The sequence below is a fragment of the Odontesthes bonariensis genome, chromosome 11, assembly GCF_027942865.1.
Source record: "Odontesthes bonariensis isolate fOdoBon6 chromosome 11, fOdoBon6.hap1, whole genome shotgun sequence".
Lineage (NCBI taxonomy): Eukaryota > Metazoa > Chordata > Actinopteri > Atheriniformes > Atherinopsidae > Odontesthes > Odontesthes bonariensis.
The window spans coordinates 24943364-24966309 of NC_134516.1; the positions used below are offsets into that span (position 1 = coordinate 24943364).

The window sequence follows — 22946 nt, forward strand, 5'->3', positions numbered from 1 at the left end:
TAAATCATGTGACTGATGGAAGCTGTGGTGTTTAAAGACTGAATGGAAACTCTGAACTTAACACTCTGACTCCTCCTTGACTTCAGCTTTGTAGCTTCCTGCTGGAGATGGGGGAGGTCTCCCAACCATCAGCCTCAAACTCCACTGATTCTGATAGTTAGTCAAAGCGTCCATCAGCATCCATTAATCAGCCAAACTGATCAATCAGTCCACCTCTGGATGCTTCCAACACTTTTCTAAGGCTCTGTAATGTTTGGACTGACTGAAATATTCAAACACAACAAGTCACAGTAACAAGTTCTGCTGCTGTCGACTCTTTAAAGAAGTTTGATTCCATGATTCCATTAAACATCACTGCAGCATGTTTTTGTGCCTTTAACCTTCAATAAAACAGTGAACCTGATCTCCATTTCTATCAGTTTGTCCCCATTTGCTCCAAAGTTCCTCCTGACATGTTTGTTTTCTTTGAAACTTGAATCATTTGGCTGCACAACATGAGTTTGTATGGATGGAGCCACTGGTGGAGCTGGCAGAGTTTAAGAGCTGAAGTCACTCCGTCTTTATTGAAGCAGCAGCATGTTGTCATTAATATTAATGAGAGCTCTTTTTCACTTGTTCTGTTGGACTGTTTTAACCTGCATCCTGTTGGCTTCAGCTCACATGTTTTATTCTTTATTCAGATTGAGGGGCTGCGGTTTGTCAGAGATCAGCTGTGATTCTCTGGTCTCTGCTCTGAAGTCCAACCCCTCCCATCTGACAGAACTGGACCTGAGCGGGAACAACATCAGTGACTCTGCAGTGAAGGAGCTGCGCAGCTTTCTGCAGAGTCCACACTGTGGACTGAAGACTCTGAGGTCAGACACCATGTTTTATTTGTTTGTTCAGATTAATATGATGTGAAAGTTGTGCTGGTCTTCATGGTAAAGTCTGTTTTCTTCTTCAGTGGTTCAGTTGATGAAATGATGATTCATTAAATAATGAGAAAACAGTGAATCTGTCAGACAGAAACAAATCTAGAATCACTGGCTGATGCTTCTAGAGCTCCAGAGTTGGTGAATATTTCTGTCTGAAACAATAACAACAGTTTGGAGCAGCAAAACTCCAAAAGCCCGTTAATCAGCTGATACTAACAAACTCCCCCCAACACTGTTGGAAATGAACAATCTTTGACTTGGTTAGAAAACAACTTTCATCACAGCAGCAGTTATCTTCAGTCAGATTCATTCATGATGACAAAATCCAGCCAAAAACCTTTTCTTTCAGATTCTGGAGAATCTGCAGACAGGTTCATCTGGACTTTTCCCACAGTTGCTGGTCACATGTGCTTCACAGAAGCAGACCTACTGTTGGAGGCAGGAAGCCAACATTAACCTGCTGTTTCCACTGTTTCCCATGTGGGCCTGCTTTAGGCCCACATGGCCGGTCCCCAACACAATCAGAAGCTAAGAAATCTGTCCAGTTTCTGAAATCACCACATAAAGAATGTTTCCATGCCAACCTGACTAACAGGAGAGAATATTTGACAGATTGGGCACAGCTCCCAGCTCACTGGAAATGATGCAACAGAAATCTGTGGGAATATGTTGAAAAAAGGGGGTTTTATTTGGGGGTTTAAAGTTTTACTGAACTGGATTATTAAGACCATTTGTCAAAATAAAGGTAAAAAGTTTTTGTTGGTAAAATTCTGATCATTGGATCAGCAGAAGGTTTTATGTGTGAGCTGTCAGTCCGGTCATTTCATTGTTGGCTGTTGGAGGTATTGATTGTGAAAGCTTTGGCTCAACAGTCTCTGCTGTCATATCCTTTACTTCATAATGTGCCGCACATTTTCAATGGGAGACAGGTGTGGACTGCAGGCGGGCCAGTTTAGTTCCTGCATTCTGTTACTATGAAGCCACGCTTTTTGAGGGAAGTTACTTAATGTCACTAAAGTTTCCTGAACTTATCAGGAAAAGTTCAGTTTTCTTGGTATGATTTCGATAGAATACTTTTTAAAAATTCATATAAAGCTGGAAGTAAAGACTCGTTTTAACTTCTCAGAATTCTTCTTTTACTAGAAAAATTTGGACAGATGAAGTCATTGGGCCTCATGCAAGAACATTTTCGTATTTTTATTCTAAATTTCTCTTACTTTTCTCGTACAAAAGTCTTGTACGAACACGTCACGTCAGATTCAACAAACGCTCTTAACTTCTGAAAAAGTGTGTAAACGACCTGCGTAAATGATGAATCACACCTGTGCGTATTTAAGTGCACGTGCACGAGGATAGTAAATTTGCATACTCCACGCCCTAAATTATACCAGATAAGGGTACACTTCTTCTCTGCTGTGCCAGAAAGTGTTGAGTGTTGAGTCATGAGAATGGCATCAAGAAGCAAAAATAACAACTTTAGGGGCTCTGAGACTGAAGTTCTGCTTTCAGAGATCCTGAAAGGAAAATCTGTCATTTTTAGCAGTGTCAGCAGTGGAATTACGGGACCTGCTAAAGCCAAGAAATGGGAAGCAATTACGAGTGCTGTTTATTGTCACCTGTAGTTCGTAATGTCACCGAAATAAAAAAGAAATGGTTTGATAGGAAAATGGCTCACCATGGGCAGTCGCTCGATGACTGCAACTAAAGCCGTGCAATCAGTGTTGCCTCATCATGATGGCACTTTGATGGGGTGGCCCATGAGGGGGGTCTTCTGGCACCTCACCTTCTGGTCAGCCTGGGCTGGGTCAGGTGGAGACCCTCGTTCATGGCATTATTGTGCAAATCTGGCATGCCTTCTCTGAACTATAGAGCAGTTTGCCCCCCGCTGTATTGAGACACACCCACCTGGCCTTCAGCTCAGTGCGCTTCACGACAGCATGGGTGCTATGTTGTGGCTCTAGCAAGCTGCATATTTGCAGCAGCACAGTCCTTGGCAATCTTAATCGCGATGTCAGCCATTCGTCTGCCTCCACATGGGTATTTACATGGTCTCTTCCAAAGCAAGAGCCTGACGCACTAAGGCATCCAAAAGTAGAAAGTCAGCCGCTGGTTACACTTCCCATTGACCTTGTTATATACAGAGTCAAATTAACCTTCAATTAGTGCATAATTTAAAGGTGATAGAGAAAGGTTGAATGGGGCATTAATCCTTGTTCTGTGATGTGCTATGTAGCCCCAAAAAAATTGGTTGGCTCAGAACCTCCCTAAAAGGCTCTCTGAAACAGCTGTTACTATGCTGGGTTTAGAATGCGTCTTTTTCCCTTATTGGCGTCGTTTCAGAGCTTATCTGGCAACCTCATTATGAAATGCAGGTAGGTGTTGGCGCTATTCGGTTGCCGTTGCTTGATTGGCTGCCCTTGCCCTCACTGAAAAGATGAACAAGCCAGAGCTAACGTGCAATTCTTACAACAGGAATATGGCACAACACACATTTAAAACAAAATAAAATGTGATACTTACAGGCTGTAAGTATTGACAGGTACTGATAGCTGGGGTTGATTTTGTTGCAAAGTCGGAACTGACCCTCTACTGAGCATTAAATTCCGACTGAAGCCTGCTCGGAATCGTGCAAGGTTTGTAAAACTGTCCTCCGTGAAATGCGCAGAGCAAAGGAAAAGTCGGCGGTTGTATGTACTGGGGATGCTGTTAAAAATAAATAAAAGCCATTGATCGCGAAAATTGCTTTTCGCAAACAATTTAAGAACAAATCTGTGCGTACGAACGATTGCTGCATTAGGCCCAATGTCTAATAGAGGAGGAAGAGCTGGGAACATGTTCTCTGTCCTGCACTCAGCCCTGTGCTTTTGCTTCCTGCTGAGTGTTACATAAACAATCACACATGTAGGAGCCTTTTTCCTTTGCTCACAGTAGAAACCCTGGTTGGACATAAACAGCAGATATTTGTGGAGGAGGTCTCCAAGGAGAACATCTGCAGGAACAACAGTGAGAAGTGTCAGTTGGTCCTCTGACCCTGGATCAGATACAGAGATGGGTCCAGTACATGTTAGCCTAGCTTAGCACAAAGATTTATGAAACCATGTTCAGCGTACATCTGGATATGTGTACATGTGGATTAGACCTGTGTCCCTCCCTCCATACGCCCACATGGGGGATCTTGACCTGGACCGGCTCTCTGACAGCTCCAACACATTCAGAGAACAGTGTGTGGAACTGGATGTGTTTCAGCTCAGAGATAAAGCCACCAGAGCAAACTTCAACAATCCTCTGAGCTCCACATGAGTTGATATCAGACTTACTGACAGAGCACACAGATACCCTGCCTCTGGAGTTTGTGATGTTAGTGATCCCTGCTCCATCACCTGTGTCAGAGACACTAAATTAACTCAGTCTCTAATGATCAGCACAAGAAATGAGAATCATTTGAGTCTTCAGGATGTTTGAAATGACTCTGATCATACACTCTCTGTTACTGATCCTGCTGTGACTCTGGAAGACTTCTTACAGTGTTTGAATGTTCCTACTGACAGATGTGGCCCTTATAAAAGCACAGAACCAGATCCAGTCCTTGGTTCTCCACACAGCTCTCTGAAGCCATCCACAGCAGAGACAAAGCCTGGTCCAGCTTGCTTCATTTCTCCTAACAGAACGGGCAGTTTTCTGTCCATAAAAATTCTGAACAGAATCGGTGACAAAGGGCAGCCCTGACGGAGTCCAACCCTAGGTTAGGTTAGGTTTCTTTATTAGTCTCCACAAAGGAGAAATTTGTCTTGGAGACAGGGAGGTTACAGCACCATAAAACACATAAGAGGACAACACCAACAGACAAAGCAGACAACAATAAAATGTAAGGTACAGGCTCAGAAACATTGGATGTCCTAACCCACTGCCCCTGTCCCATCCAGTCCATACCCCCTGTGCTGCGGTTCTCAGTGTAGGCAAACTGATACTTATCAAGAGCTGGTTGCACATCTGTGCGAAGTTTTCCTATCATTATTTTCCCAAAGGATTTAAAAATGTTTGAGGTGATGGCCACGGGCCGGTAGTCATTATCCTCTTGAGGACTAGCCTTTTTAGGAATCGGTAAAATGATGGAAGTCTTCCATAACTTTGGAATAATGTGGGAGTCAATAGCCACCAGGCGCTTGCCGGCGGGCCCCACCCCTGGGACTGGCTCCAGGGGGAGGCCCCAGTGACCCACGTCTGGGCGAAGGTACACGTTCTCCAAAAATATTATTCATCATAGGGGTTTTATGAGCTGTTCTTTGACTGGTCCCTCATCTAGGATCTGTTTGCCATGGGTGACCCTACAGGGGCTTAAAGCCCCGGGCAACATAGCTCCCAGACTCATTGGGGCACGCAATTTTAAAAAAACAGTCATTTAATCTTGTTCAAGAGATTCAGATTTTTCTGTAAAATCAGCATCACTGTCCATACAACCATAAACTATGCAATATCATTAAGGAACGACTACCACCTGAAAGAATCCTTCAGTAAGCGTCTAAAAGACTGTTTTTCTGAGCTTGTTATCTGTACCAGCTGTTTGGCTCTGTTTTAAAGAAGCAGGGAGTGGCTATCAACCGGTTATCAGCAAAGCACAACGAGCTTCTGCAGGTTGAATTTGGCTTTCATACTAAATGAATTTGTAAAACTCACTATAACGGACTAAGCATGTACTGTCACCAGACTTAAAACTACACCCATATTTAAGCGAATACTGTATCGTCTCTCTGTAAGTGGCAGAACAGTTTGTTTGCCCTTTTGATTTCAGCACAATAATAAAAACTTTGGCATAGAATGATAATCATTTGCACCATGGAACATGACAGACATTTCAGGAGTGATGTGGAAGGGTACAGCTTGAGGTTGTTCAGACTGCACTATGACTAATGCGCTGCTTCTGAGAACTATCACAGAATTATTTTTAAAGTTAAAAAACAACTGTCTTATCAGTCGCAGAAAAAACAGAGAAGAGGACACTTAATTAAGTCTCTCCAAAAAACATTTCTCTGCAACAATATGCATCTATAACCTGATGGTATGTTGTATTTATGTCCATGAGCAACAATTAAAGGCAGATCTGATCCTTAAAAAACAACTTAGTCTGTTTTCCATTAACTGCTGTTTGTCTTTCCAGAACTGATGGAGGTGCAGTTAAAGCCTCAAGAGACCAAACCTGTGAGTATTGAAGATGTCTCTCCTTATAATGAATCCATTGAATTTACCCTCAACTTTTGACATTTCCATAATATATTTTTTTGTCTTCTCCTCTCAGGTGTCAATGACATCAAAACATTCAAGTCTGATTTGTCTGAGGATGACACAGAACTGATGAAGGTGAGAGACAAAATACTCTATTTCTTTGTTCCATACAGATTTAAGGGCTGTAACACTCAGCAGGTGTTATATATATATATACCCATCTATATTTACTAAAACTGGGAGCTTCTGTAACCTTTGTGTACAGTAACGTAAAAAAAAAATTGTTGTCAGATATAAAGCCAATATTCTCCAAGTTATCCAAGTCTTGGTAATCCTGAGAGCTTCAATAAGGGCAACGAGAAGCCTTTCTGATGAGAGGTAAAATGTTTCCAAGAACCAAGAAAAATAAATCCCAAATAAATCTTTGAATTAGGCACTGTCAAAAATTTATAAAATTCATAAAAATATTCTAACAGCTCGTCATTTTGAGCCTTCAGTGAGATTCATTATCCCATTCAGAGCATGCAGGGTGGCTGCACAGTGGTGTGGTGGTTAGCACCGTCGCCTCACAGAAAGAGGGTTCCAGGTTCAGCTCCCACCTGGTTCTTTCTGTGTGGAGTCTGCATGTTCTCCCCGTGTATGCGTGGGTTCTCTCCGGGTACTCTGGCTTCCTCCCACTGTCCAAAAACATGCATGTTAGGTTAATTGGTGTCTCTAAATTGTCCTTAGGAGTGTGTGTGGTTGTTTGTCTCGTTTGTCTCTGTGTGGCCCTGTGATGGACTGGCGGCCTGTCCACGGCGTATCCTGCCTATTGCCCAGTGATCATTTATTTACAGTCTGTGCACTGACCAGATGGGTTTTATCGTGTCTAGCTGCATCAAGCTTACACGTCACATTAAATGCTACTTTAAACTGTATAATGTTTGAACTGTAGATCATGCTTTAGATAGATTTGGACTGCAATTGAATATTTTTTGTAAAGGTAGGTTATTTAACATAACCTGATTAATATTGTTCCTGAATTGCAGCTTCCATCCAGCTTTACACCTGAAATGGAAACTGAATGTTCACCAATCTCATACAGGTAATTTAATTGTTGTTTTTAGTAGTTTTCTTTGTAATTAAATGGTTCGCTCATGAATGTCTTCACAGTAAGATTCTCCTCAACTCTGTTTCACACTTTTGCTGCATTTTAACAGTATTAAGTCACATTTTAAGTAGAATATTGTGGGATTGGGTGCTCCTATGACATATCTGTGTGGCATATCTGGAATTGATCAAGATTCAGCTCTCCAAATTTCAGCCACTGCTGTTTCCGTAGCCTTAGACTTTTGTCCTCTCCAATTTTGTGCATTGTTCAGAACTTTGTTTATCCCACACAGAGAGGGAAGACAGGAACTGAAGAAGCGTTTTCATAGAGAAAGGGTTAGAATTTGCACTCATACCTTCAGTCACACACAGTGTGGGAGCTTTTGTTTTACATGCAGTTCTATGCTTTGTGTCTGTAAACGGATGTTCTCAAAATTTCTCAACTGCTTGTGTAATTTAGAATGAAATTTTGTGTTTTAGATATATACAAATGCAATTTTTTTTCATTAAATTTACAAATTATTTTTATACATGCACAGATTTCCCTGGAAGATATATTTCAGATAATGACAAAGCTTGATTTACAACACGATATTGTGGAATAATTTGATTTGTTTTTTGGTTGACTCAATTTGAACCCATTAAATTCACTCTTCTGTTTGGGGGGCTAGCAGGAGCTGGTTCAGTTGTTAGCAGTGATTAATAAGTTATTCATATTCGAGAAAAAACATTTGGTGAAAATAGTTAATTATAGTAACTAATAATAATTGATCATTAATTATGGGGCAGACTTAAGCCATCAGGCCCACCCTCCTTGCCTCTCTCTAAACCGTTTCTGATTTTCAAACATTCATAATTTTGAAATCACCAAGCCCTTCCATGTCTTACAGGTTCAGGTGTCCTGGTCCAGGTGTTTTCCAGTGTACTCTGACCAGAATGGTGTTTGTTATGACTCAGAAGACAGAGCTGCTGTACAGGACTGTCCAGTGGCCCGACAGTCTCCTACAGTCAGCTGGCAAAACCCCCGCAGGGCTGCTGTTCAACATCACGTGTTCTGAGGGTGCAGTCCGTCAGCTCCACCTCCCACACTGTGAAACAAAAAATGGTGAGTACTGTCCTGTCCTCAATGCTTCATAAAGTTGCAAATATTTGTTTAAAAGTTTGTCATTCATTCATTAAAGAGACCAGTGTAAACTCCACAAAGCTAGCCTTACTTAATATTAGATCTCTGTCCAATAAGTCACTGTTAGTTAATGACACAATTTAGATTTTCTTTTTCTGACAGAAACATGGTTAACAGAGAGCACAAGTGCTACTGTTCTTAATGAAGCAGCTCCCCCAAACTTTAGTTTTATGGATAAATGCCAAAATGGTAGGAAAGGTGGGGGGGAGGCTGCCTTATTTAAAGATACATTCCAGTGTAAAGAGATCTCATTTGGTGATTTCACTTCTTTTGAATATCTGAGTTTTATTTTAAAGGGTGTTCCTAAAATCCTGTTCTTAATCATTTACGGATCTCCAGGATACTGCAAGTTTTATTGATGATTTTTCTGAATTATTGTCTGTTATTTCGACTGATTTTAACCATTTCATCTTGACCGGGGATTTTAACATTCACATAGATAATATGACGGATGGTAATGCCAAAGAATTTTCTTCTGTGCTGGACATGTTTGGTTTGTGGCAGCATGTAACAGAACCAACCCACCTTCGAGGTCACATTCTGGACCTGGTCATTTCTAAAGGTGTTGATATTTCTTCTGTTGTTGTTACTGATTTGGCCTTGTCTGACCATTTTTGTATTTCATTTGATTTACATATTACTCAGAATGTTCAAACAACCAGCTTCTCAGTTAAGAAGAGGTATATCAATGAGAAAACAAGTGCTCAGTTTAGGGAGGCCATAGCTATGTTACCAACAATGAGCGCAGAGTCGGTTGAAGGACTGCTGGATCATTTTAACTTGAAAATTTTTAATGTAATGGAAGCTGTTGCACCGATAAGAATCAAGAGAACCTTGATCAAACAGAAAACCCCATGGAGAAACACCACTACGGTCAAAAATCTGAAAAGAGAATGCAGGAAAGCTGAACGTAAATGGAGGAAAACAAAGCTTCAGATTCACTATGAGCTGTACAAAGAAAGCCTGCGTAGTTATAACAATGAGCTGTGCAAGGCCAGACAGCTGCATTTATCTGAAATGATTAATAAGAATGTCAACAAGTCTCGAACTCTGTTTGCTATGGTTGAAAAACTCACAAATCCTCCTAAACAGTCAAACCCAGACCTCCTCTCCACTGAGAAATGCAACGAATTTGCCAACTTTTTTAGCCAAAAAATCAAAACAATTAGACAAAACATTCACGCAACACAGACAAACAAGAAAACTAATCTGTGTCTAAAACCTAGAAATAACTCTGACGTTATGTCACAATTTAATTTTGTTGATTTAAAAATCATAGAGGAAACAGTTCGGCATCTGAAATCAACAACTTGTTCTCTGGACATAATACCATCCGACTTTTTAAAAACTGTTTTTACCTCAGTAGAAAGAGATCTCCTACGAATAGTTAACAGCTCACTGGCATCAGGCATTTTTCCCAAGTCACTAAAGACTGCTGCCATTAAGCCACTCCTAAAGAAGAGAACTCTAGACGCCTCTATGATGAACAACTACAGACCTGTCTCTAATCTCTCTTTTATATCTAAGATTATTGAGAAAGTTGTATTTAACCAGCTCAACGACTTTCTGAATGAAAGTGGAAGTCTTGATAACTTTCAATCAGGCTTCAGATGTCATCACAGCACTGAAACAGCTCTGGTCAAAGTGTTAAACGACATTAGGTTGAATACTGATTCTGGTAATGTTTCAGTCCTGGTTCAGTTGGACCTCAGCGCTGCGTTTCATACTGTAGATCACAGAATCCTGTTGCACAGGCTGGAAAACTGGGTTGGACTTTCTGGAGCGGTCCTTAACTGGTTCAGGTCCTACTTAGAAGGCCGGAGTTATTTTGTTACAATTGGCAGCTATGAATCTGAGCGAGTGGCCATGACTTGTGGAGTCCCCCAGGGGTCAATTCTTGGACCTCTTCTGTTTAACTTGTATATGCTCCCTTTGGGTCAGATATTGCAGAACTTTAACATCAATTATCACAGTTATGCAGACGATACACAACTTTATGTGTCTCTGTCACCGGACGACTGCAGCCCAGCAGACGTACTGTGTCAGTGTCTGGAGGAAGTAAACACCTGGATGAGAGAGAATTTTCTACAATTAAATGAAGACAAAACTGAGATCATTCTGTTTGGGAGCAAAGAGAAGAGGGGCAGCGTTGGTAAATATCTTGAGACTCGGGACCTTACAATCACTGACCAAGTTGGTAACCTCGGAGTGTTGATAGACTCAGACCTGACTTTCAGCAGCCACATCAAAGCTGTCACCAAGGCAGCTTTTTACCACCTCAGAAACATCAACAGAATTAAAGGTTTCCTCTCCCAAAAAGACCAGGAGAAACTCATCCATGCATTCATCTCCAGGAGACTCGATGACTGTAATGCTCTTTTAACTGGACTTCCCAAAAAGAGCATTAAACATCTGCAGCTCATCCAGAACGCTGCTGCTAGAGTTTTAACCCGGACTAAGAGATCTGAACACATCACACCAGTTTTAAAATCTTTACTCTGGCTTCCAGTCAGTCACAGAATAGATTTAACAGCCTGCTGATGGTTTACAAATCCCAGAACGGTTTAGGCCCAAAATACATCTGTGATATGTTCAGAGAATATAAACCTAGCAGAGCTCTTAGATCCAAGGACTCAGGTCAGCTGGTCCAGTCCAGAGTCCAGACTAAACATGGAGAAGCAGCATTTAGCTGTTATGCTACAAACAAGTGGAACAAACTGCCAGTGGAGATTAAACTTTCACCAAATGTAGACATTTTTAAATCCAGGTTAAAGACATTTCTGTTCTCATGTGTCTATGCATGAAATATCTTTTAACTTATCTAGACTGTTGCCTGTTTTTAAATTCATTTAAATGATTTTATTTGTTTCTTTTTATATTCTTTTATGTATTTTAATGCTTCTTCCACTCCCTGCTGCAATGCTTTTATTTTATGTAAAGCACTTTGAACTGTTTGTACATGAAATGTGCTATATAAATAAATTTGATTTGATTTTGATTTGACTAAAGTGCCACAAAACATGGCATTGTAAAGGAGATTGAAGCATAGCATTAAATCCACATGAGACCAATAAATGACTAGAAAACAGAAAAGAAAAAATTTGTAGGCAAAGGATGGAGGTAGGCTTGTTGATAGCACAAAAATAGAAAGGACAGAAGTTTAACAGCTCTGTGTTTTCACAGCCTTGCGCTTCGATGGCCTGTTGACTGTTGCACACATCAGTGATTCTGATGGAATGACCATCCTGAAGCCACTGAAGATTACAGACACTCATGTAGTTGTGAACGTCCCCCACCTATCCTCCCTTGGCCTCCTCTGGGATGCTCTCCTCAGATTTCTGAAAATCACTGAGCCAGTAAACGGCCAAATCCTGCTGTTTCTCAGAACTCCAGTTAGAGAGCCTCGAACACTGGATGTGTTTGTGCTGCAGGAGAACATCCCTGTGTCAGAGGTAAGGCTGAAAGATGTGTATTACACCTGACTAAACCGGAATGCCTCTGCTCAGTCACTCTTTCATTATGTTGTCAGCTCTGAATATAAATCCTGTTTATAGCTTGAAACTGTTAGACAGTGTGATTCTCATTGCTAATTCTTTTTTATTCATTGTTAATATCAGAGTGCTGCTGTTGTGTCTTTTTAATAACTAATTAGTATTATTTATCCCAGGTCTCTGTTCAGTTTCTTAACCTTTTTTGATATATATATATATTTCTGCCATCATAATTGCTTCTGTTACATAAAAATGTCCTGCTGCTGAAGGTTGCTGCTCACCATAAAGATTCTGAGCAAATCACGATCCCCGCTGACTGTCTTCTCACCCATGGTCAAAGTTACAGTGTCCACTGTGAACCCGAAGCCTTGTTGATACAGCCTGAGGTGAGCCAAGTCACAGCACACAACTGTGTTAATAGTAGAGTCACAGTTTAGAAGCAATAATGTTGACATAATGACGTGTTTCTGTTTGTTTTCAGAGTGTACAGTTTCGCATTAAGACAGGACCAAATTACCATCCAACATTTCAGGTTTTCCTGACTGAGATCCCAAAGAAAGTGACTTTGATGGTCCAAGATAAAAACGGGATGGAAGTTTGGAAACGTAGTTTTTTTCCAACAGGTAAAAAGCTTCACTCTCCTGCTGATGCAGGGATATTTTGAAAGGATTAAATCCCATTTAGTTCCCTTTTCCAGTCAGAGTTATCAATGTGTTTCAGTTTGAAAATGTGTTTATTTGCCCCCTTTCTCCCTGTGAAGCTGCCTGAGATTGTATTTTTTTTTTTATCACATCACCGCAACTGCAAAGCTGAATGTGAGGAGGTTAAAACCTAACAAAGAGATAAAGATGACCCAATAAAACAGTTCTTTGAACTACTTTTGCCCACAGTTTCTGTGGTTCCTACACAAAAAAGGAGAACTGCCTCAAATAGTTTAAAGACTTATGGAAATGTTCCCACAGTCTGAAAACACATAGTGTCTTTATTTACTGAGGAAAATCAGGAGAGCTACCTCCCCCAGAATCTGGTCTGCCTCTTTTACAGATAATAATCTCAAAAGGGCATGCAAGCCTTGTACAACAACTACAGCAAAGCTCACAATAAGATCCTCAACTTTCTCATTGCATCTAGTCATTTAGCAGATGTTTTTTGTACAAGGAAAGATGAACATTTCAGCTTTAGTTCAACAAGATACCCTGGTGTAATCATTAAGCACTAAATCTGTTTAAAGGGTGAAATACAAGCAGAAAAAGTTCCTCGAACAGATCTGCTGTGATCTGGATGATCTGTATGGCTTTCAATTGCAGTAATTTATGGAAACAGGAAATTGTTGCGTGAGAGCGGCCATCATCAGAATATCCTCCTAGTACTCACCTGAGGAGGGTACAGAATATCGTTGGCCGCATTCGGACAGAGCAGTTCTAAGACCGCCGTTCTAAGAGCGGTCCTCCTCGAATTTCGTTCTGATAACTGTCGTTCCCCAGGGGAACTGTTTCAGTCTGCATTCTCACATGAGTCGGGACCAGGTCAGGACTGATGCGACGCAACCGTCTGCGACAGTGACGTGTTACTTTAGCGCCACATTCAACAACAAAACAAAACACAACCCGCGAAAAGTAATGAGAGAAGAAAAAAACACCTCCAAGTAGAGTTTAGATTCTCTGCGGGCCGGGTCGGTCCGATATTTCCCGCCACTATCCTCGGGTCGGACCGGACCGGGCGTGATCAAGCTTTTTTTTAATCACTATTAGTTTAATTGGTACGGGCAAAATTATGTAATAATTAGACGAAATTTTCAATTTTGACAATATTCTTAATGTATACAAAGTTGCACAAGTCAGACTACGAAATTGCAAAAGGCTATGTGTCATACGCAGTTTTAGTGATGCTTTGCTGTCTTAGGACCATGACCAAAATTTACTTACATATGATTTCAAGCTACTGATTCATTCCAATAACCTGTACTGTACTTTATGCTGCTGAGGTCTTTTCACCCTGAGTTTAGTTGTATTTCATACAATAGATACCCTATATCCTGTGTTTAAGTTACTTAGATTCCCTACTTTCATTGCAGATGTGGACACTGTTACCTTTGGCTTTAGTTGTATTGCCTATGATTTATGTGGGACATTCAGGAATGGTGGAAACCTTCAGACCAATTTGAAGCAAGTTACTGTGCTGTCATGTTGTTTTTGTCTAATATAAACACAGAAAGGAAGTGTGAGAGTTTTCTGCAGAGCCCAACAGCTAATGTTCAGTCCATAAAGAATAAGCTCAATGTGGCATGTGGCTTAAATATCTACATCCGGAGCTCTGTTGGGGTATTTTGCAAGTTATATCTGTTATATATTATAGTTATATATAGTTATATATTCAACTACTTCAACAACTCCAAAGGCTCAGCGCTCTGAAATGGGATTTGGGAGCAGCAGATTTGAAGTTTGATTAACAGTAGGAGCACTGGAACAGCCCAATAAACTACAGGTATAAAACCATAGTAAAATGAATGATATTTGTTGTATTTTAAGCAGAAACTTCTAGCAGACACATTCTATAGGACTATACCCTAACTACAAACAACTAAACCACACCTGCAATGTGGGATTAGTGGATAATTAAACACAGCAACAGTAAAAGTGCTTTAACACGTGACTTTCATTTCAAGACTTGTGGGATCTTTTTTTAAAGGTTTTTCAAGTATTGACCAGTATTTATTCTGTTTTGTTGTTTGTTTTTTTACAGATCCTCTACAGAGGGATGTTTCAGTGAGGGTCAGAGTCCCAGCACAGGTGAGGTGGTCTCAGTTCAGACACAGTGTTTGTTTTTTTTTTTATTGTTTTTTGGGGGCTTTTTATGCCTTTAATGGACAGGACAGTTCAAGAGAGACAGGAAGCAGGGGGCAGAGAGAGGGGGAAAGACATGCAGCAAAGGGCCGTCCGATGCAGGACTTGAACCGGGGCCAGCTGCAGCGAGGACTGTAGAATCTGTATATTGCTCTATAGTGCTCAACCCACTACGCCACGGACCACCCCAGACCCAGTGTTTTTTAATAGAAAACAAATTTACTAAGCCAGGCAAATAAGTGTCCTGTAGGTAAAGTAAATAAGAGCAGTTTGTGAACCATAAGAACACTGCCTGAAACTGCCCTGGATGGCAGAAAGTCCAGGGTGAATGGTTTTAAGCATCAACATGTGGAAAACAGCAGCCCAGAGGCATCAAATGAAGAATTAAAATAGTCAAAATCTTTGAACACACCCAAAATCCCCTTCCCAGCCTCACCATAACTCTTATCCTAACTGTCCCAAGTTGCACAAGCATTTCCCAGTTATTTTCCAAATGTTTGTATTTTGTAAATATATATTTCTATCAATCTTGCAAAAGCACATCTCTATTATATACAGTATTTTATTATTATAGCACAAGTATATTATTCACATCTTTAAAAGAAACTGTCAAAAATGTTAAGATGCACATAGAACATTAGTGTTGGACACCTCGTCTTTTATTGTTCCATTCAAATGCAGTATTGAACGTTGGCCAGCAGATATCGCCGTTGTAGGAGCCATTTGAATAGTTTATGTTTATCATTTATTGTCTTTAAATATTATTATTTACAAATTCCATTTTTTTACATTCAGAACTTAATTTGTTCTCTACATCTAATATCATTCCTGTTTGAGTATGTATGCGTGTGAATGAATGAGTACGCCCTCTACAGGCAAAGGGGGAAATATACCGACAGGTATATAGGTGTGCCATCCAGATGCCAATGGGAGGGTTCGGTGATGCGCACACCATCAAAGACCGTGGCAAAGAGAGGAAGAACGAATGGACATTGGAATCCAGAACATTAGAAACTTACAAAGCCACTTGAACCCTTGAAGTGTGTAATTTATATTATTTCTGTTAATAAACCACAATCAACTTTATTTTCGACTCCTCGACTGTTTAACACGAGTCAGTGATCACCACACCGAACCCCAGGAATTGTCAAACAAACAAAGGTCAATGGGACACCAAAATAACACCAAGGTTTGGACAATACAATAGTCTTTGATGAACGCAAGAAGAACTGCTTTGTGGAACACTGAACATTCTTTGGATTTATGTGGAAAGGAACTCGCTGGACTTGGAAAGCGCAAACTTGAAGAACAAAGGAAAAAGCGGAGAACAAACATTTTAAAAGCAAAGCCCCTTCGAAGGTATGGAAACTTTGAGTTAATTGAACTGTCGGACTTTAAAGAAGACATATTGAACTTTTGAATACCCTTTTACGGACAAACTTTTGAGTTTTGAATTAAGGAGTATGCCTATATTTTTGTTTTAAGCTCCGCTTTTGGTTTGACTTGATGGCTCGAGAAGAAAACGCCATTATACCTTTCTGAAACTTTTTGAAAAGGATTTTTGAGTTTGATGGACACGTTTTGTTGAAAAGTAGCGACCCATTTTTGATTTATTATTTTTGCCTTAACGAAAAAGTAATTGTTTGCAATCGAAATGGCGGATTTGGAGCTAGAGGAAGAAAATTTGGAAATGAAATATACGTCAGCAAAGATGCGCTTGTCTCGCCAAGGCAAAATGTCTCACCTGACGAGACGAATGGGAATAGTTGATACTTTGATGGCTGACAGAGACGGTTTAGATGAAGTAAAAGAAAATATGATCAAGTTTAATCAGCAGCTGGTAGAATTCAAAGAATTGCATGTCTCATTCCAACACACTTTAAGCGCAAAGGACAAAACCGACGACACAAAGGCCTGGTACAATCCGCGAATGGAGGAAATTAATCTGTTTATGGAAAATGTGTCTAAATGGATCTATGCTGTGGAAAGCAATGTAACCAGCTCAGAGACTGTGTTGCCTTTAGAACTGCAAACAGGTGCCGTCTTAGATGACGAAGACAGAAGTTCTGTAGCCTCAATGCGCAGTCGAACTTCAGCACGCAGCCAGTCCTCCACAAAGTCGGCGCGCGTAGTCGCTGAAGCTGAACAGGTTGCGTTACTTGAAAAGGCCAAAGCCTTAGAAAAAAGACACAGCATTGAAAATGAAGAAGCACAATTACAAGTGCAAATGCAGCTGCAAAAAGATGAATTAAGGAAAAAGAAAGAAAAACTTGACATGGAAGCAGAATTAAATGCAAACTCAGCCAAATTGCAATATCTTAAAGATGCTGAAGTAAAACCATTTGGTGACAGTGCAGGAGATGCAATGAATGAATACCTTGAACAAAGTACAGTGAGACTCAAGGAAAATGTAACTGTCCAGTTCCCATTTACCCCTGCAGCAGCTAGAACAGCAAGTAGAATCCCATCTGCAACCGCCAGAACACCAGCTGCACCTATAGCCATTGGTGGTGGTAGGCTATATGGGCCAGCACCCCGAACCCGATTCCCTCAAACTCCGCTAGTGCGACCAGGAGGAAACCAGGGCACTGATGCCATCACCAGAGTTATGGAAATGCAAAACTGGCTAACCAGTCTGCTCATAAAGCAGCAAACATTGACTACTCTACCCAAAGGCAACATTGAGAACTTTAATGGTGACATATTACAGTACAAGTCATTCATTCACTGGTTTGATCACATCATTGAGGTCAAAACTGACAATAACCATGACAGGCTGCTGTACCTCATTCAGTACACTAGGGGGAAAGCACAAGAGCTCCTCAAAAGTTGCCAGCTGATTGATGATGCCAGCAGAGCCTACAGGAAGGCCAGAAAGCTGTTAGACCAGCACTTTGGGAATGAGTACAGGATCTCATGCGCCTATATTGAAAAGGCACTCTCATGGCCCACAGTTAAAACAGAAGATGTGAAAGCTCTGCAGGACTTTGCATTGTTCTTGAGGAGTTGCTGTAATGCCATGGAAAATGTGGAATACATGGAGGAGCTGGACACCATCTCAAACATGAAAAGCATTTTGATAAAGTTACCCTATAGATGGAGAGAAAGGTGGCGTGTGGAAGCATGCAAAATTCAAGAACAGAATATCCGAGTCAGAATGAAGGACTTGGTCAACTTCATTGAAAAACAAGCCACCATTATTTCTGACCCAGTGTTTGGTGACATCCAAGATTCAAGCACTAAAATGAAACCCAAAATGCCAGTGAAACCACCTGCCAAAGGAAGCTTTGCTACAAAGGTGGATGTGACGTCAACTGCAGTACCATCAACCACCACATGTCTGTTCTGCACTGGTGAGCATAACCTGGAGACATGCACACAGTTTGACACAAAGCCACACAGGGACAAAATCACATTCCTCAAGCAAAGTGGAATCTGTTTTGGATGCCTGACCAAAGCCGGTCATATTAGCAAAGACTGTGCAAAGCGCCTTACCTGCTCAATTTGCAACAAGCGACACCCCAGTGCATTACACATCAAATCCGCAGTGTCAACATCAGAACAGACATTTGCCAGTACCATCAAGTCTTCATCTGATGTGGGTGGGCATATTGGGGCCGGTAGCACACACAAAACATCGAACTGTGCCATGTCAATTGTACCTGTGCAGGTCAAGTGCAACAAGGATAGCAGAGTCATCAACACCTATGCCTTCTTAGATCCTGGCAGCTCTGCAACATTTTGCACAGAGAATCTAATGCACAAATTGAACATCCCTGGAAAAAGGACCAATATACTGCTAAAAACAATGAACCAAGAAAAACCTGTTGATACTTACCTGGTAAAAGGACTGGAGGTCAGTGCGTTAAAGGAGAACAACTTCATTGCACTCCCAGAAACATACACCCAGTCCTCCGTGCCTGTGGATACAACAAACATACCTAAAACTGAGGAACTAAGAAAATGGACTTACCTGAACGAAGTGCATATTCCAACAGTGAATGCCGAAGTGGAGCTATTGATTGGAAACAATGCTCCTAAGACTCTAGAACCATGGAATGTAATCAACAGCCGTGGAAAAGGACCTTATGCAGTGAAAACCCTACTGGGGTGGGTTATCAACGGTCCCCTTGAAGCCACGCCCACTGCAGATGCTGGTGAGTGTCATGCTGTGAGTGTAAACAGAATATCTGTTGAGAAATTGGAGAACTTACTTGTACAGCAGTACAATCATGATTTTAATGAAACAGTGGATGACAAAGAAATGTCAATGGAAGACAGAAAGTTTGTGAAAATTGCTGAACAGTCAGTCAAGCTGCAAAATGGTCATTACAGCATAGACTTACCTTTTCGAAGTGACTGTCCAGTGATGCCGAACAACTACCAGGTTGCAGAACAACGGCTAATGAGCCTCAAAAGGAAATTCAAAAGAAATGAACAATTCAGACTTGATTACACAGAGTTCATGGAAAATGTGATAAGCAATGGACATGCAGAAGTGGTACCACAAGCTGGAAGTCAACGAGCTGATGGAAGGCTCTGGTATGTCCCACATCACGGTGTTTTCCATCCAAAGAAAGGCACCATCAGAGTGGTGTTTGACTGTGGCGCCACATACCATGGAACATCTCTCAATGCTGCACTTCTCCAAGGCCCAGATCTGACAAGCACTCTCATTGGTGTGCTCACAAGATTCAGACAACATCCAGTAGCCTTGATGGCTGACATTAAGTCAATGTTTCACCAAGTCAGAGTGTTAAGAGGTGATGTTGACTTTCTTCGCTTCCTCTGGTGGCCTAAAGGTGACGTATCTCTGCCCCCTGTTGAGTACCGCATGACTGTGCATATCTTTGGAGCAGTGTCCTCTCCAAGCTGTGCAAACTTTGCACTAAGACAGACAGCTAAAGACAACAGAAGCACTTGTGGTCCAGATGTGGTGAGCACAATTGAATCAAATTTTTATGTTGATGACTGTTTGAAGTCTCTTGAAACAGAAGAACAAGCAGCGGAGCTGATGAGAGAACTTACCTGTGTCTGCCACAAGGGAGGATTTCACCTTACCAAGTGGGTGAGTAACAGCCGCACTGTACTTGCACATGTACCCAAAGAAGAAAGAGCCACTGAAATGAAAGAGCTGGATTTGGACGGAGACAAATTGCCCACAGAAAGAGCATTAGGCTTGCTGTGGTGTGTGGAAAGTGACACATTCAAGTTTAATATCTCCATCCCTGACAAAGCACCCACAAGGAGAAACATACTGTCAATGGTCAGTTCTATATATGACCCTCTGGGTTTCCTGTCTCCTCTAACTCTGCCTGCCAAGTTGCTCCTGCAGGAGCTTTGCAGACTGAAGTGCAGCTGGGACCATCCAATACCCCAGGCGTGTGTGGAGAGCTGGAGAAGATGGGTGACTGGTCCAGAAGAGCTGAAAGACTTCAGAGTGGCACGCTGTGTGAAGCCAAGTGAAGCTGGAACGTCTGTGGAGGCTGAACTCCATCACTTCTCAGACGCAAGTGAGCAAGGCTATGGTACAGTCAGTTACCTGCGCCTACATTCAGAGACCCACACTGTGAACATCGCCTTCATGCTCGGCAAGGCCAGGGTGGCGCCACTGAAGCAGATGACCATACCTCGCATGGAGCTGGTGGCAGCAGTCGTAGCAGTGAGAGTGGACATGATGCTCAGAAGAGAATTGGAGATGGAGCTGAACAGCTCAACATTCTGGACGGACAGCCAGTCAGTGCTGAAATACATAGCAAACCAACACACAAGATTTCGAACATTTGTAGCCAATAGAATTGCTGTTATAAGAGAGAATACAGACATCTCGCAATGGAGATACATTGGAACTAAACTGAACCCGGCTGATGTTGCAAGCAGAGGAGTGAAGGCAACCACCTTTGTGAAATGCAGAGAGTGGCTGAATGGACCAGAATTCCTTTGGACATCAGAGGGTGAGTGGCCGCAGAACCCATTACAGTCATTGTCACTTTCAGAAGATGACCTTGAGGTGAAGAGTTCAGCCACATGCAATGCTGCAATCCAGAAGTGTGGTAGTCCCACATGGCAGTTACTACATCACTACTCAAGCTGGAGCAAGCTGAAGAGAGCTGTGGTGTGGTATCTGAAGCTGAAGGATTACCTCACATTGAAATTGAAAAGAAAACAGCAGTCACCGCAGGTTGTGATCCCAAAGACACGGAGCCAAAGCAAGACCCTGGATGACGAGATGAAGACACTGGGTGGACGCTGCATTTCCATGGATGACCTGCAGAGGGCAGAGAAGGCCATTGTGGTATTCTGCCAACATCAGAAGTATCCAGAGGAACTTGCAAGATTGAACACATCTGCTGCTGACACTGGACTGAGCCGAAAGAGCACCATCTACAAACTGGACCCTGTGCTGGAGGATGGAGTTTTGAGGGTAGGAGGAAGACTGAAGAGGGCAGCAATGCCTGAAGAGGCCAAGCGGCCAATGATACTCCCCAAAGACCTTCATATCTCCACACTCATTCTCCGACACATCCATGAGCAACTTGGACATGCTGGAAGAAACCACGTGCTCTCTCGGCTCAGAAAAAGATATTGGATCGTGAATGCCAACTCAGCTGCCCGCAGAGTCCTGTCAAAATGTGTAGTGTGCAGGCGTGTGAGAGGGAAAAGAGGTGAGCAAAAAATGGCTGACCTGCCAAAAGAAAGACTCACAGCTGATCTTCCACCATTCAGCAACGTTGGTGTTGACTACTTTGGACCCTTTGAAACTAGAAGAGGAAGAAGTCTCATTAAGCGCTATGGTGTCATATTCACCTGCATGTCAAGCAGAGCTGTGCATCTGGAGATGGCACACGCATTAGACACAGATTCATGCATTAATGCTCTCAGACGTTTCATCAGCAGGAGAGGTCAGGTGACACACATACGCTCTGACAATGGAACCAATCTGGTTGGAGCCAAGAAGGAGCTGCAAAACGCCATCACAAGCTGGAACTCTGAAAAGATCCACAATGCAATGCTCCAGAAAGGCATCCAGTGGTCCTTTAACCCACCTGCAGCCTCACACCATGGCGGAGTATGGGAGAGACTGATCCGGATGGTGAGACAAGTCATTCTTTCTACCATACAAGAACAAACACTGGACGATGAAAGTTTACATACACTGCTCTGTGAAGTGGAAGCAATTCTAAACAGTCGCCCCATCACAATAGTATCTGACGACAAATGTGACCTGGAAGCCCTAACACCTAATCACATTCTGCTCCTCAAATGCCATCCTTCCTTTCCTCCTGGGCTGTTCAAACAGTCTGACATGTACATCCGACGTCGCTGGAAGCAAGTCCAATACCTTGCCAACCTGTTCTGGAGTAGATGGACAAAAGAATACTTACCCTTGCTACAGGAAAGGCAGAAGTGGACAAGAGTGAGAAGAGGATTCGCAATAGGAGACATTGTGATGGTGGTGGACAGCACAGCCCCCCGTGGATCCTGGGTTCTGGGAAGAATTGAAGATGTTCTACCAGACTCCAAAGGGCTTGTGAGAACAGTGAAGATCAGAACGAAGACTGGTGTATATGACAGACCAGTGACAAAACTCTGTCTGCTATTGGAATGTGCAGAAAGTTGAGTATAATTAATTATGATTTTGATAGAAGTTTTGTTAATGTTTACATTGAAGAATAATAATGCATTGAAGCATTTTTAGGCTCCTTTTAAGTATTTATGTTTGATAATTGTTGCCCATGCACACAATTAGGGGCCGGTGTGTAGGAGCCATTTGAATAGTTTATGTTTATCATTTATTGTCTTTAAATATTATTTACAAATTCCATTTTTTTACATTCAGAACTTAATTTGTTCTCTACATCTAATATCATTCCTGTTTGAGTATGTGTGAGTGAGTGTGAATGAATGAGTACGCCCTCTACAGGCAAAGGGGGAAATATACCGACAGGTATATAGGTGTGCCATCCAGATGCCAATGGGAGGGTTCGGTGATGCGCACACCATCAAAGACCGTGGCAAAGAGAGGAAGAATGAATGGACATTGGAATCCAGAACATTAGAAACTTACAAAGCCACTTGAACCCTTGAAGTGTGTAATTTATATTATTTCTGTTAATAAACCACAATCAACTTTATTTTCGACTCCTCGACTGTTTAACACGAGTCAGTGATCACCACACCGAACCCCAGGAATTGTCAAACAAAC

At 41.8% G+C, this 22946-nt stretch overlaps 1 protein-coding gene across 1 annotated transcript in view; it reads left to right on the forward strand.

The window, feature by feature from the left end:
* LOC142391219 (NACHT, LRR and PYD domains-containing protein 1-like) overlaps positions 1 to 22946 on the forward strand; it is a 58589-nt gene that overhangs the window by 32558 nt on the left and 3085 nt on the right. Inside the window, exons 4-11 of the mRNA XM_075476996.1 lie at positions 6070 to 6110; positions 6208 to 6269; positions 7163 to 7218; positions 8114 to 8328; positions 11590 to 11858; positions 12167 to 12283; positions 12379 to 12520; positions 14640 to 14686. Of these exons, the coding sequence (XP_075333111.1) occupies positions 6070 to 6110; positions 6208 to 6269; positions 7163 to 7218; positions 8114 to 8328; positions 11590 to 11858; positions 12167 to 12283; positions 12379 to 12520; positions 14640 to 14686 (949 nt within the window). The remainder of the gene's footprint in view (positions 1 to 6069; positions 6111 to 6207; positions 6270 to 7162; positions 7219 to 8113; positions 8329 to 11589; positions 11859 to 12166; positions 12284 to 12378; positions 12521 to 14639; positions 14687 to 22946) is intronic.